Source organism: Mustela putorius, unplaced genomic scaffold, assembly GCF_011764305.1.
Source record: "Mustela putorius furo isolate JIRA1106 unplaced genomic scaffold, ASM1176430v1.1 tig00000224_pilon_pilon_pilon, whole genome shotgun sequence".
In the NCBI taxonomy this organism is placed as follows: domain Eukaryota; kingdom Metazoa; phylum Chordata; class Mammalia; order Carnivora; family Mustelidae; genus Mustela; species Mustela putorius.
Window position 1 is genome coordinate 36,654,025 of NW_025421321.1, and position 15,984 is coordinate 36,670,008.

The following is a 15,984-nucleotide window of genomic DNA, read 5'->3' on the forward strand; positions in this document are numbered from 1 at the left end:
GAGAGAGCAAAGACTTAGTTAAAGTAGGAAAATTCAGGTAGCTCATTGCAAGTTATTCATAATGATTGATTATTAATATGTGATGATTAATCATAAGGATGATTTTGGAACTCACTTAACAAATCATGTTTTTTGGAGACAAGTTTCTCAAGCCTTCATGGTCATACAAGCATAAAGGTTTATGATTCCAGTGTTTAAAATGGATTTGGTGGTGAAACAATTTCATAAGAATGTCTTTACATTTTTACAGTGGCAAGAAGACAAAGATAACAGAGCACAGTGAAATTTAATTTTCTTGTGCCATTTGCTTTAGTGGGAGTCTACAGTGAACCCAGGGTCTTTGTTTACTAGGTTGTAATTCTGTTTTATGATCTATACCAATTAAAGGTTTTACGGCAGAATGAATCTCCATGGAATTATCCTGGGTGAAAGCAGCCAGTCCCAAAGGTTACTTATTGTATGAGTTTATTTACATAATGCTTTTGAAATGATGAATTATAAACATGGAGAACAGATTCCTGGTTGCCGGGAATTAAAAGAAGGGGGAAAGAGAGTAGGAGGGAGTTGGTATGGCTATAACACAGCAACATGGGGGATTTTTGTGGTGATGGAAATGTTTTGTATCTTGACTGTATCAATATCAATATCTAGTTGGGATATCATATTATAGTGTTACAAGATGTTACCACTGGGGAAAATTGGGGATATGGTACAAGAGATTTTTCTGTATTGTATCTTCTAATTATATGTGAACCTACAATTATCTTAAATAAAAAATAGACTTCTAAAAAAATGTTTTACAGTACAGCATCTCAAGCAACAGAGGATCTTTAGGCCCAATTATTTGCTTTATGGTTTTTTTTTCTTTTCTTTCTTTTTTTTTTTTTTTTAAGAAGATTTTATTTATTTGACACACAAGTAGTCATAGAGGCAGGCAGAGAGAGAGGAGGAAGCAGGCTCTCCGCTGAGCAGAGAGCCTGATGCGGGGCTCGATCCCAGGACTCTGAGACCATGACCTGGGCCGAAGGCAGAGGCTTAATCCACTGAGCCTCCCAGGTGCCCCTGCTTTATGATTTTTCTTAAATAAAACTGATTAGTCTCTTTTTTAAAAGCCTTAAAAGAAAACTACCCTTAAAAGAAAACTACTATTTCTGATTTCAAATTTTCCTTTTTCTGTTTTTATAGGGTTTATATGACACATTTCTTTCTGATCTTTTTCCTCCAAGGGAATAGGACAACATAGCTGTCTAGGTAGTCTTCCTAATGGCTGGTGTATGGAATTGACTGCTTTAACTGAAAAGAGAAGAGGCCCTCAGTTGTCAGTGGAGATAGTCAGGTGCTCTAGTATAGACTCTTTCCTGGCATCAGTTCACCACCCCAAGAATGCTCTAAGTGTCCTACAAAGTTTACACAAAGTAACCAGTAACTACTCTGGCCTGGACTCTGCATTATTTCTTCTTGTTGCAGAAGCTCACTAGCTGTTCTGGAATGCTGGTCCTACTTCCCAGGGATGTGCTAAGCACCCCTAGCTGCTGGATATTCCTCCCCTCTCCCACCACCAACTGCCTTAGTTATTGAACCCAGTACAGTGCCTGGCACATAGTAGGCCTTCTTCCATGTCTCTCTTTTTAATTCTACCAACCCTCAAGAAGAGCTTACTTGTAACTCAGGTGTGAAAAGGATACAGAATTTATATAGTAAAGAAGTGGTGCTACCAACTGCTAAAGCCTATGAAGCAATGGATTAAATGCTTTCATGATGGATTCATGATGGATTAGATGTTAGCACTTTTTCTATTTTATTGAGTAATGACTTGGTAAATTCAGAATATAGTTGAATATATACCCCCAGAATGGAGGGATGTAAGAGAAGTTGTTACTCTCAGGACACTACAGTTTCATAGGTATGAGAGACAGAGAAACAGGTAACTAAACACTGGCTGCAAATGGGAATGGGGACCGGAGCCAGGCAGGCACCTTGAGTAAGTGAAATTGGAGGGAGGGAGAAAAACAGGGATTATGGTAACTAAAAGCAGTGTCATAGATGACAACTGCCTCAGTTTGGGGAAGGCCACAAGGAAAGGGATCTGTAATGTGGTCCCTGCTCTTCACCCCATGCCTAACTGGTAACAGTGTCCTATTGTTATTTTCAAGAGTAGTAAGAAATCTGGATTTCTAAGCATAACCTCTGACTTTTGAAAGGTCACATTTAATTAAAAGTTTGTTTCAGTATCATGAGCCAAACAGAAAAGAATGTTCCATGATACAAAGAGGTATAAGAAGAAACTCTCAGTTAAGATGAGGCTTCAGGGAAGGTTTCGTGAACTCAGTGACGTTGAGCTGAATTTGAAGTGTCAGAACAGTTAGAAGTTTGGTAGGTTAGAGTGGATGGTAGAGAGGGAAAGGCCCTTCAGTCTAAGGGAATGTATGATCTATGGTTTCCCGGCTCTGTGATGGAATGTGTATGACATTGGATGACTTGATAAGTCCTGACTAGGCTTGTGGGATAATCACATTACATCACTGTTCCCCTTTAACTTTTAGGGACATTGTTGCTTAGTTTTAGGTTCATAGCAGAATTGAGTGCAGAGTACAGAGAGTTTCTGTATATACCTCTTCCCCCATAACTTCCCTATCAACATTTCATACCACAGTGGTTTATTCGAAGAACGTATATTGACTTGTCATTATCATCCAGAGTCCATAGTTTAACACTAAGGTTCACTCTTGGTACACATTCTTTGGGTTTTATCAAATGTGTAATGACTCATATGACTATTATAGTATCACACAGAATAGTTTCACTGCTCTAAAAGTGCTCTGTGTTCTGTCCTTTCTCTCCCAACCTCTGGCAACTACTGAACTTTTTACTGTCTCCATAGATTTACCTTTTCCAGAATATTATATAGTTGGAATTATACAGTATGTATATATAGACTTTTAAAGATTGGTTTCTTTCATTTTTTTAAAAAAATATTTTATTTATTTGAGAGAAAGTGACAGAGCAAGAGTGGGGGCAGGGCGGGGAGAGAGAGAGGGATAAGTAGATTCCCTGTGGAGCAGGAGCTCCATTCTAGGACCCTGAGATCATGACCTGAGCCAAAGGCAGACCTTAACTGACTGAGCCACCCAGGTGCCCCTAGATTGGTTTCTTTCAAATAGTAATGTGTGTATAAGGTTCTTCATGGCTCTTTAGTGATGAGTAATAGTCCATTATCTGGATGTTCTTTAGTTTATTCCTTTACCTGCTGAGGGATATCTTGGTTATTCCCAGTTCTGGCAATTATGAATGAAAGCTGTTACAGACATCCATGTGCAAGTTTTTGTGTAGACATAAGTTTTCAGTTCATTTGGGTAAAAACACCAAGGAGCTCAGATGCTGGATCATATGGTAAGTGTGTGCTTAGTTTTGTAAGAAGCTGCAACTGTCTTTGAAGGTGGCTATATACCGTTGTGCATTCCCATCATCAATGGATGATTTCCTGTTCCACAATCTCACTAGCATTTTGTGTTGTCAGTGATTTGGGTTTTGGCCATTCTGATAGGTGTATAGTGAATTACTTTTCTTGTGTGTATATATATATGTATATACTTACGTACATATATATATACACACACATACATATATATTTATTTCTAAATCAGTCTCTCTAAACTGTCTCCTGGATATTACTCAACCTGAATATACCATCTTCTCACATGCCTCCATACCTCTGTTTGAGCTCTTTCCTCTGGTAATTTGATTCTTTTGGTAGCATTTGGGTATCTGTATTTTTAAGAACTCTGAAGATGATTTTGTTGCAAAATCAGAGTTGGAAACCTCTTGTAGACACATGAAGAATGCTTCGCACAGAGTAATTCCTTAAGAAATATCTGCCGAACTGAATTAAATAACTTTGCAGAAACTTTACCAAAGTCTCAAGAGGGAATTTAAACCCGGTTTTGTCTGAGTTTTGTTTCTGTTTTTACTCATTATGTTATTCTTGATAAGGACGATTCTTGATAAGGACAATTCTCACATTTGTGTAGCATTCACTTTGATATTCTTGATAAGGACGATTCTCACATTTGTGTAGCATTCACTTTGCAAGTAGCATTGCAAGCCAGACAGGTTGGGTGAGTTCAGATTTCAGTGATATCGGGTCAGCACAGGTCCATCATATTGGCTGACCATTCAGCAACCTTGACTTAGGAGCTCAGAAGGTATTGGATTTTACTTTTTAAAATCTAAGTGATCCATATTTCACCAGTATTGTGGATTAAATAGATGCTTGTGAGATAGCCTGATAACTTAACTACTATTATACCATTAGTCTTGTGGGAAAGTATTTCACAAGTTTCAAAGACCCATTTCACATCCAGTTATTAATTATAACCTCTTAAAGTGAGCTTACTGGAATCTGTCTAGAAAGCCTCTGGCAAAAATCAAGTTTGTTTCCTCAAAATTGCCCTTTGTTAATATAAAAAAAAATGACCTTTGGTACATTCGAAGTGTAATAATATTAAACACTTTGTATCAACTAACTTTTGCCCTGTTGAGGAATAAGATGGACTTATCCAATGTTATGACAGAGTCTCAGTTTGATTGAGCTCTGGAGTGTGTCCTTCATCTGATAACTTTAAAACACTCTTGATAAGAAAATTACATGGTTTGTCAGCTGGTTCACAGTAACCAGCCTCCCATCCAAGTTACTAACCAGACCCCACGCTGCTTAGCCTCTGAGATCAGATGAGACTGGGTGTGTTCAGGGTGGTATGGCTGTAGACTACAGTAACGAGTCTCCACTTAATTCAAGTCTTAATTTTAGATTTTCTTTACTTGCCACATACACAACTTTGAGGAAAATATTTTATGTAAATTATGTCTGAAATAGATGCTGTACTTCTTTAGGTTTATGCATTTTCTCATAATACAGACTCAAATCCCACACCAGAGGGCTGTTTAGTTTTCTCTAACAAAAGTTTGAATTTGTCACTTTTTAATTTCTCTGTTGTATTTATGTATTTATTTATTTATTTATTGTCTGTTGTTGATGGAGCAAACCAGATAATTTTGTGTGATAGCACTATAAGTTATAAAGTATTATACAAGAAAAATTTAGCCTTTGGTGTGTTATGTAATTCATACTGGAAAAAATGAATCTTCCCTCTTTTCTGTTCATTTATGTTTATAGGAGCCAGTTTACCTGGGGACATTGTATTTATGAGATATATTACACCTGTCTGTGATATTCAGAAATTTCTTTAGGGAAGCATTTTAAGAAAAATTAACTGCTGTTGGCTTTTCAGTAAATATATAGAGGCAAAAGTGAAATGAAAGGTACCATTGTATTGTTTCAGGCTCCAGTAGCTTTCCACTTTTACTTTATTCAGGTTTGTTTTTTATTTTTTGAATGTTGGAAATAATAAACAAATAGGTCAGAGACCTTGATTCAAAACATCCAGGCATTTCTGCTAGTAGCATAAGGATATCTGCATTTTGTTTGACTTCAGTAAATGCCAAAAATAAATATTTGGCAAACAAATCACAGTTCTTTTATGTTCATGTCTTGTATTTTAGCACAAACTTCATGTCTTAAAAGCGAGGCATGAAGACAAAGAGAAAGGACCTGTCCTTATCATAATGCATGAAACATTCAGTTTAGAACCAGAAAATCAGAGATAAGAGATCTACATTTTATTGATACAACAGTGATACAAAAATAGTCCTGTTCCCATTCAAGAAACAATATGAAGAATTCAAATAAAAAGGGTTGGTTTGGGGGCGCCTGAGTGGCTCAGTGGGTTAAGCCGCTGCCTTCAGCTCAGGTCATGATCTCAGGGTCCTGGGATCGAGTCCCGCATCAGGCTCTCTGCTCAGCGGGGAGCCTGCTTCCTCCTCTCTCTCTCTGCCTGCCTCTCTGCCTACTTGTAATCTCTCTCTGTCAAATAAATAAATAAAATCTTAAAAAAAAAAAAAGGGTTGGTTTGTTCTGTAGTATCTGAAGAAGAATTGCTGTCATTTTATCTGTTGTTAACAAAGGCTAGGGGTGGGTGCTTGGATGGCTCAGTGGGTTAAGTGGCCGCCTTCAGCTCAGGTCATGATCCTAGGGTCCTAGGACTGAGCCCAGAGCAGGCTCCCTGCTCAGTGGGGAGCCTGCTGCTGCCTCTGCCTGCAGCTCTCACTCTCCCTGCTTATGTTCATGCTCCCTCTCTTTCTCTGTCAAATAAATAAAATATTTTAAAAAACAAAAACAAAGGATGGGGTGATTTTAGCATTACCTGCTAGCCTGTGTATTCTTTAGCTCCTGCTGTATGCTATGCAATTTTTTTACTATTAAAAAAATTGGGGGGAGCTTGAATGTTCAATTTGGTTAGCTTCTCTGTTTTCCAATATTCCTTCTCTGACTAGCTGAACATAAATTTATTATTAGATGTCTAGTATCAATATAACTATTGTCAGAGTAAAGGATATTAATCATAATTGCTTTTGGCAACAAGTAACAGAAATGTGACAAACAGCAGTTTAATCAAACAGTTTTCTTTTGTCAGAGAATCTCTGGGGCAGTCAGTCCAGGGCCAGTGCAGATACTCAAGGAATGGGCTCTTCTGCTTTCTTCCTTTTTCATCCTTTGCAGGTGGCTTTCATGCCTGCAGGCTGTACCTTAAAGTGTCCCATTTACACAGTAAGAAAAGGGAAAGTCAGCGGGCAAAAAAAGTCCATGCCAGGTGAGCCTTTCCTTGTTATCATGAAGACTGTAATTTTTCCAGAAGCTCCACTGTTTTAAAATAACATAAATTTTGTTGTTTTGTTTAGGAACGGTGAGGCCAACAGATTAGAAGATGATTGGCATTGAAAAGATAATTTATTATTCACAGTTCCCAAGAGACAGAAAGACACACAGTGTCATGTGGGGCCACATGAGGTTGGTTGAAGGTAGAGGCAGAGCAAGGGAACTGCAGGAAAAACTTTCTTACGGTTTTCTCAGCAATGGATGGGCAGGGCAAGGCTAGAAGGTATAGGATGGTCTAGTTTGAATAGTTTTATGGGGCTCTGAGCTGTAGGGCCTGTCCCTAGTTGTCTGATGCCTAGTCCTGGGGTGATTGGGGCAGCATAAGAGCCAGGTAGAGCCATAATTGGGAGTACAGGCTTCAGATTGGTTAGTTTGCTTATGAAAGGTATCCTTGCAGGTGAGTCATTTACTGTCTTTAAGAAGCCCATAACCCTGGGAGAGATAGTCTTTCCTTAGTCCAAGATGCCAATATCAAAACATTAGATGCGGAAACTAGAAAATCTGGTTAATACACAACTCTTAACATCCTTTGTTAGAACCTGTCATTTGGCCATCCATAGCTACAGGGAATTCTGGGCATTTGGATATTTTTAAATGGGTACATTGTTATCCTAAATAAAATTGGAATAAATATTAGTACTGAAGAAGAAATGAATAGCTATTGATGAAGCAACTAGTAGCAACTGGTACACAATGTCACATGTGAAGAAAAAGGCATCTAACAGTATAGGTGTAGTTTAAATCATAAGTTGCAAATTCAAATGCCTGCAGAGGCCAGGTATACTGTAGTGAAGTGTGCTCAGGAGAAGATTGTAGGGAGTGCTGGGGACTGTGGTGAGATGGAAGGTACATATACTTTTCAAAGCAAAACTTGAAAAAAAGAAAGAAAAACCTGAATGAAAAGCCTGACTACCAGTTTATGGTGCCTAGTCTAAAACAAAGAGGTTTACAACTAAATTACAACTAAATAGGAGGCTTATTAATTTTACTGAAGTTACTGTACATAAAATTATACTTCATTTATGTTCTTTAGCAATCACATACTACATTTTCTAGATTATTTATTTTTAGAGAGAGGGCACATGCTTGTGTGAACAGGGGGAGGGGCATTGGGGAAGAGAGAAAATAATCTTAAGCAGCTCCACACGCAGGGAGGAGCCACATGCTGAGCCCTATGTGGGGCTCATTTCTCACAACTGAGATCATGACCTTAGCCGAAATCAAGAGTCAGAGGACTAACTTGGCTGAGCCACCCAGGTGCCCTGAAATTGTTGACGCTGTTGTGTGGTCACTTTGGGAAGGTGGAGTCTGTCAGACTTCTTCAGTGAAGACACAGTTCTTGTTGTGAGTAATTTCTGCAGTGACGTTTTGAGACTTCAGAATATTCTTTTTCCCATCAAGCACTCACCTGAAAGTTAACATCCATCGATCCTTTACTGAGTCAATTATTATATTTGTAGTTACAAAATAGTGATCTTCTGATTCCATCATTTCTTCTTCATCAGTTGGCATTCTTTTATGAATAAGAGCTTTTCCTCCCAGCCCTGGCCCCAGCTCCTTTTTTTCTTTTCTTTTTCTTTTTTTTTTAAAGATTTTATTTATTTATTTGACAGAGAGAGAGAGAGATTACAAGTAGGCAGAGAGGCAGGCAGAGAGAGGAGGAAGCAGGCTCCCTGCCGAGCAGAGAACCCGATGCGATGCGGGGCTCGATCCCAGGACCCTGGGACCATGATCCGAGCCGAAGGCAGAGGCTTTAACCCATTGAGCCACCCAGGCGCCCATCCTTAATCTTGAGTTCAGTATGAACTCATGGATTATTTTGTATTCAAAGTGTGTTGTATTCCATTATTATCATTATTCGTATTGGTGCCCAGATTGTTCCTAGTTTTGCTGGACCGTTAAGCTGCTGGATGTGAGATATATTTTCATTATTTCCCAATCAAGGTGTCACTATTTGGAGGAGTTATCTTATCTGTGCCCCACTACACCTAGTTTCTCACTCCCTCTCTTTTTTTCTCCCAGTTCACTTGACTTTCTGTTCCAGCATAGTAAAATTTGGTTGCATTTTGTGTTTCTTTCCCCTCTTACATGTAAAGCTTGTGGTAATCTCTGTTTCCTAGTTGCGCTTTAGATGTGAATATAGGTGACTTTATTTGTTGTATTTGTTGATCTCTGATTTTTTATGTGGTGCAATTAGTATTTAGGTGGCTACAGTTATTTGATAAGAAATTGGAATTCCTCTATTTTAACTATTTTTGTGGCTTACTAAAATGTGAAGTGTCTCATTTTCAAGTGAAGTTTTCATTTAAACACGATAATCAACAAGTAAACTTGGTTAAATATTTAGTAACGTATGAAGTATGTAATGCCTCTTGTCCCTAGACTCATTAGCTTCTAGCCAGAGCAATCTTTTTGAGTCTTTGGGTTTCTTCGGTTTTCTATAGCTTGGTTGTTCCACTTGCAGACCAACATCAGTCATTTTTCCCCATTGTCAGCCAATGCACCATCTACTAAGCCCTATCCACTTCATTGTCTACTGGGAGTAGAGAATTAGAAATTCAGATGAGATTGGGTGCATTCAGGGTGGTATGGCCATAGACTCTTGGGAATTCCAGTAACATATCTTGTTAGACTTGGCTATGACATTAGAATAAATAGGACCAAATGAAACCTGAAGACCTTCTGGAGTTTTATTTAGGGCTTGATTTTCTCAGAATGTCTATTTGCTTAATAAATAGTCATTCTGCCTTATTTCCAGTTCTTTAGTAGTTTAGTTTACTACTACTACTGTCTAGTTTAGACAGTTAAGCTGGTGGTAAATACTCTAAAAAATATATTTTATGTAATGAGGGAGGCAATAAAGTGTTAAAAGGAAGATTGTCTCTAGAATCAGATTCCTTCTGTTAAAGTCTGGTCATGCTTATTGGCTGTGTAACTTTGAGTAGTTGCTTAACCTCTTTGTACTTTCATTTCTCACTTATAAAATAAAGATAATAGTGTCTTTTCTGCAGGTTTTGTGGATATTAAAAAATGATACCTGATGAATGATAGGACAGCACCTTGGTCTTGATAAACAATTACTATTACAGTTAATATAGTAGTTAAGAATATATGGATATTTACTCTGCTTAAGGAGCAGTGATCTTTGCTGAGATTGAGCCCTGCATTAGGCTCTCTGCTAGACAGGGATCCTGCCCTGCTTCCCCCTCTCCACCCCACCAGCCTCTCTGCCTACTTGTGGTCTTGTCAAATAAATAAAATCTTTAAAAAAATAAATAAACCTTTAAAGAAAATGAAGCAGGTCATCAGATCTTTAGGATAATCTATTTATGACCTAGCCTTCACATACCCTCTACCTTCTACCACCCCACAACCATCCTGAAATCAACATAAGCTCTAATGATAATTCGTTAAAACTGTAAGTTTACCATAGAGGGAACATAAATTATTATTTTTTAACTTATTCATGATTTAGCCATACAGTTTAAAAGGGACTGTTATAGGTGAATGCCCAAACAATATTAACTTTAAAGACTCTTTAAAGAACATTTTTTAAATGTACTATAGAAATGCACAGCTTGCCGTGAAATGACATTGTTGTGGAATGAAATGTCCACTAGAGGGCATATTATGCCTTCATATAATTTTTTCATGCCAGTGTCAGGAAAGCCTCCTTCAAAGAAAGACTGAGATAGGAAAAGTCCAGTATTGCTTCCTGCAAAAATATAGTTCGGAAGAGAAAGAAACTGAAGCTGTACTATTAAAGGAACCATCATTGCATACCATGGTTTTATATTTGACAGTCTGCTGCTCAATTGGTTAGAAAATCAATTTGTATTATTGAGTCTTACTACCCAAGTTAGAATTAGAAGCTTCTTACTCCCTGACACAGAGTAATTTTCTTTTCTTGAAACTGTTTCTAAATGATTATATTCAGGTATAGAATCATACATGACTTCTCCCCACATACTTATTTTATTAACGAGTATAGATTTGGAGTGCTACCTGCTTGAGGAGTGGCCTACACAAGTTACTTAAGTTTCAGTTCTCTAGACTTTCAATTTCCAAATTTGTAAAATGTGAATAAACCTATGGCAATATTATAGTGAATCTCAGCATTTAAGTGAATGTTCTGTGTAAATGATAGAATCTGTGCACATGGTAAAGTGGGTTATCAGGCAACTGCTGTTGTTTTTGGCTGCAAAGGCACATGATGGGGGAGAATATAGGAACCTCCAGTTTCCTTCTCTCCTTTCTGATAGAATAGATTATTAGTTTATATTTACTTTTCTGAGGAGTGGTGGTGTGGCTCAGCCCATTAAGCATCTGACTCTTGATTTCAGCTTAGTCTTGATCCCAGGTTTGTAGGTTCAAACCCTGTTTTGGGCTTCGCCTTGGGTGCAGGGCCTACTTTAAAAAAAAAAAAAAAGTATTTATTTATATATTTATATATATATTTATATATTTACTTTTCTGAACTAGCCAACAATGTGTATATTTTAAGTGGGCTACTTTTAAGATACTTTATTTTAGAGAATGTTCTAAAAATTAACTGTAGCTATTGCAAATATACCTTTATGGAATTCATTCTACTGTGAGGTCTATTTTTATACAGTCATTGTCTTACATCAGAACTGCTCTCTGTTTAAAAAAAATGAATGAGTACTGATTCCTGGCACTTTCACATTTTTTCAGGTTTTTGCAGAACTGATGGGTTTAATTGAATTAGGCATTGCTGTAGTCTGTTTTTACCGATAATTTTGGTCTTGAAATGGATAATATCAGAGTTGAAGTGATCAAGAGGTGGGCCAGATAATTATGACATTAAGGAAAGTTTGTGCATAAAATGTTATTATTATGTATCTGCCAGAAATAGTAAAGGAAATCTTAACTATTATGTTTATAGCCTTGCAGGGAAGGCTCAATTGGCAATTTCAGCATTTAAAGTACAAGTGATTTCTAATCTTTGGTATGCAGAAATGCTTGTGAGCATAAGTCGAACACTCTTGGTTCAAAACAGGAAGCAAATACATTCAATATATGTTATTATATAATATTAGTATATGTGTATATATTGTATTATAAACACACACACACACGGATATATAAATGATAATCTCTTCTTCACTGTAAATATTTGATTTTCATCACTTTCCCTCCCACCCTCCTGTTCTCTTAACTACTTAACTGATGGCCCTAGGGCTCTGTTGCTGGTCTGCCTGACCCTAAAAGTTGCAGTCACCCTTTTATATTTACCAGACTGCTGCTCTTTAAATCCTTTTGTCATCATAACATACTATGTATTTCTTGTATTTAAAAGGTTTTCTAATAAATACACCATATATAGATTTTTTTTTCTCATTTTATGAATTCTATTGATAAGAATCCTCACAGAATACTTATCTCGAATGGAAACTATGATAAAAGGCTTTGGAATGTGTTAGATTCCAAGTCTGAGTCTCTGCTCTGCCATTTATTCTTCTTAAGACCTTGGGCAATTCCTTTAATCCCAGAGTTGTTTCATCATCTGTTCAGTGAAGACAATCATTTTAATACACAGTTGCTAAGTGACTATTTCATATCTAACCTACTAATTTTAGAAACTTTGCTCTTGGTTTTGTTGTTGTTGTCGTTGTTACTGTTGTTTTTTATGGAGGTAGTCGTATTTGAAATGTTAATTTTTTTCCCCCATAGGTAACAGACAAGAGAGTGTCCAGAAGACATGCCATTCTTGAGGTGGTTGGTGGTCAGCTTCGAATCAAACCGGTATATATGTTATTCATGAATTGTTTTTAACTTTTTGCCTCTCACCTTTTTTCAGTTCCTGATTAAAGTGGCTTATTTCTAAGGTTATGGAAATAGGGAGTGATGTCAGAATGAATATATCCTTATTTCTAGAGGATAATTGGGAGATAAATATCTAAACTATTTATTTATTTTCCTGTAAGGCAGTGCTACATTTATCTAGTTAGAATTTTAGTGAAAGGGGCACCTGGGCGGCTCAGTGGGTTAAGCCTCTGCCTTCAGCTCAGGTCATGATCTTAGGGTCCTGGGATCGGCTCTCTGCTCAGGGAGCCTGCTTCCCCCTCTCTCTCTACCTGCCTTTCTGCCTACTTGTGATCTCTCTCTCTGTTGAATAAATAAATAAAATCGTTAAAAGAAAAAAAAGAATTTCAGTGAAAGCTAACTACCAGTTCATGTATACATTATGACTGGGTATTACAACTAAGATTCTATAAGAAAGCCTATAACTATATAATGGTTTGTTTGAAAGAGGTGAAGTAGTGACTGAAGTCACTTAAATGTTACAGGATTGTACCTTAATAGATTTCTGTACCTCTGTGTGTAGAATTGAATAATTCTAAAATTTAGACCTTATTAAATTTTAGGGTTGCATAAATAATTTTAATTTGAAAGTTCTTATTGAGGACTTACATTTTAATTGCTTGCTTTATAGTTTAAGCACTGATATATTGTAGGGATATCCATTTCTGAGGATATACTATGTGATTATTCCTTTCCATTTGCACAGTGTGTTGTATAGGAGAATAGAATATGTGTATGAGGGTCCATCTGTTTTGGAGTAGATACTGTGGTGGTAAAATTATTATGGAATGAAATTCATTAATTTGTAATATTTTTAAACTTATTTGTATTTTCATCTTATATATGTACAGCTGCCTTTATTTATCATTAGTTCTTTCTTTTACATGTAAAAGTACTTTTATTATCCTATGTTGAGCTGTTTCCAAACATGAGAAGTATCCTTTTAATTCTGGCATTGGAAAAGTTTTGAATAAAGCTGAATTTACCCCATCTCGATTAAATAGATACTTGAAAAAAGGTTTGTATATCATTCTGCATTGTCTTATCTTGAAAAGTGCTGATAGCTACAGTCATCTCTCCTGTGGGAGCCCCTTTATTTACCATTAGCTGTTCATCTCTGAATCCTCTCCCACTATCCTCTTCTTAGATGACTTTCTAGATCATAAACTTGTTGAATATAGGAACACTGACCCATCTTTGTATCTTTAGTATCTAGCGTATGCTGAGCACATCATAGGTACTTAATTCATATTTGTGAATGCATGAAGAAATGCTGCAGTGAGAACTATATGTTGCACTTTTAAAAGTGGAGATAGCATGAATTTTTACAAAATTATGTTAGTTCTAGCACATAATTTCTAACACTATTTCCATGAACAACTATGACCTAAAATAAACAAGTTTATTTTTATTGTTATTGAAGCATATTGAGGTAGAGTATATAGGAATCTCTAAATTCCCATCCTGACTTTTCTGATAAAGCATATCATTACTTGATATTTACTTTTTTCAAAATAGTAATTACAGCAAAAATACACTTGGCTCCTCAAAGAATACCTACAACTGAATACTTACTACATTATTTAGATTTACTACTCTTTATCATTCACATTAACGAAATGGAGACCTTCTGGTGAGTATGTACTTTTTGGAAAATGTAACATCTAAATAGTCCTTGATGATTAGATTTCTAGTTATTTTTGATACCAAAGCAGGGAATATCAGCTCCTGCAAGTAGGTTTGTAGACTTTTCTAGATTTGCATTATTAGTATTCAAATCCTACTACGTATACATATATCACAGAAATTAATCAATAAGCCAAGACTATTCTTTAGTCAACTTATAAGACAGATCCTTGGTTTATACCTGTAATTCCTGATATTTTCAAAGCTTTGCTTTTGTTTCAAATAATATCTGCAAGATTTGTCGTAGCAGAAGAATTGTTGACAATGACATGATCCATTGTGAGAACTCAGCACATTTATTTGTAAGCAGATTAATCAGCTGAATTGTGAAGAATTGAATAACTATTAGATTTCTTTTTACATTTTTATTTACTCAGTGCTAAGAAGAAACCCTTCTTTTTTTTTTTTTTTTAAAGATTTTTATTTATTTGACAGACAGATCACAAGTAGGCAGAGAGGCAGGCAGAGAGAGAGAGAGGAGGAGGCAGGCTCCCTGCTGAGCAGAGAGCCTGATGCGGGACTTGATCCCAGGACCCTGAGATCATGACCTGAGCCGAAGGCAGAGGCTTTAACCACTGAGCCACCCAGGCGCCCCAGAAGAAACCCTTCTTAAAACAAAAGTTCCACAGCATTAAATTTTTTATGTATACAAGGTATGCCATTTGGGAAACCATCATTTTTACTAAAGTATTAATACTGAAAAACTTACATATATTTTTTTCTCAGTGTTAATCAGGACATTTATATTAAAAACTAGAATTTTTTCCAGATTGGCTTAATAAAGATACTTAACTGGAGTTGTGTCTATACTTGGATGAAAAGTATTCAGATTTATTTTGATCTTCTATGACTATTCAAAAAAGTAGTAATAATATAAGTATACTTAAAACTTTGTTAATAGAAAATTCTTTCTTTGAGTTAAACTTTATTTTTTGTGAAATGGGTCAAATTTCTACATGAGAGTTTAACAATTTTTAATTAAAAGAAGGTATCTTTTAGAGAACACCTTTCTTCTTTATTTACTTGATCTTGAATTAGACTGTACTAATGCAAAACAACTATAGGAAGTCAACAAGTATCTTTTGAGTATCACAGGGTGGTAGATACAAAATTAGAAGGTATAGCCAAAACTCCTCATGACATTATAGATATGAAACTAAAATTTGTTATAATTATTTATTTATACCTTTGTTTATACTTTTCTTTTAAATGTTATTTAATATAACTTGTGAACTTTCTAGTAAATGTAATCTTATATACTTGGGAGAAAGATAAATATTTTTTACCCTTTTCTTGGTAGCATTATTTTTGACAGCATAGAATATTAAGGCCTTCTGAAGAATGCATAATATTATATAGTCAGCAAGTTGTCAAATGGGATTTAGAACTGAGGTTCTTTGAAATCTATCTAAGGTTTGTTTGTTGTTGTTTTTTTCCCCATTATATTTCCCAACTCCGGATTCTTTTGCCATTTGGTATTCTCTTCTATAAAAAAAAATTTCTTGAAGTTAAAAGTAACTTGATTTTTCTTCACAAGAAATTTTTTTTTAAAGAGTTTATTTATTTATTTGACAGACAGAGATCACAGATAGGCAGAGAGGCAGGCAGAGAGAGAGAGAGGGGGAAGCAGGCTCCCTGCTGAGCAGAGAGCCTGACATGGGGTTCCATCACAGGAACCTGAGATCATGACCTGAGCTGAA

At 36.2% G+C, this 15,984-nt stretch overlaps 1 protein-coding gene across 1 annotated transcript in view; it reads left to right on the forward strand.

Moving 5' to 3' along the window:
• The window catches only part of APLF (aprataxin and PNKP like factor), a 77,987-nt gene that overhangs the window by 3,051 nt on the left and 58,952 nt on the right, over window positions 1–15,984 (forward strand). Inside the window, exon 2 of the mRNA XM_004742094.3 lies at window positions 12,467–12,538. Coding sequence (XP_004742151.1) covers window positions 12,467–12,538 — 72 coding nt within the window. The remainder of the gene's footprint in view (window positions 1–12,466; window positions 12,539–15,984) is intronic.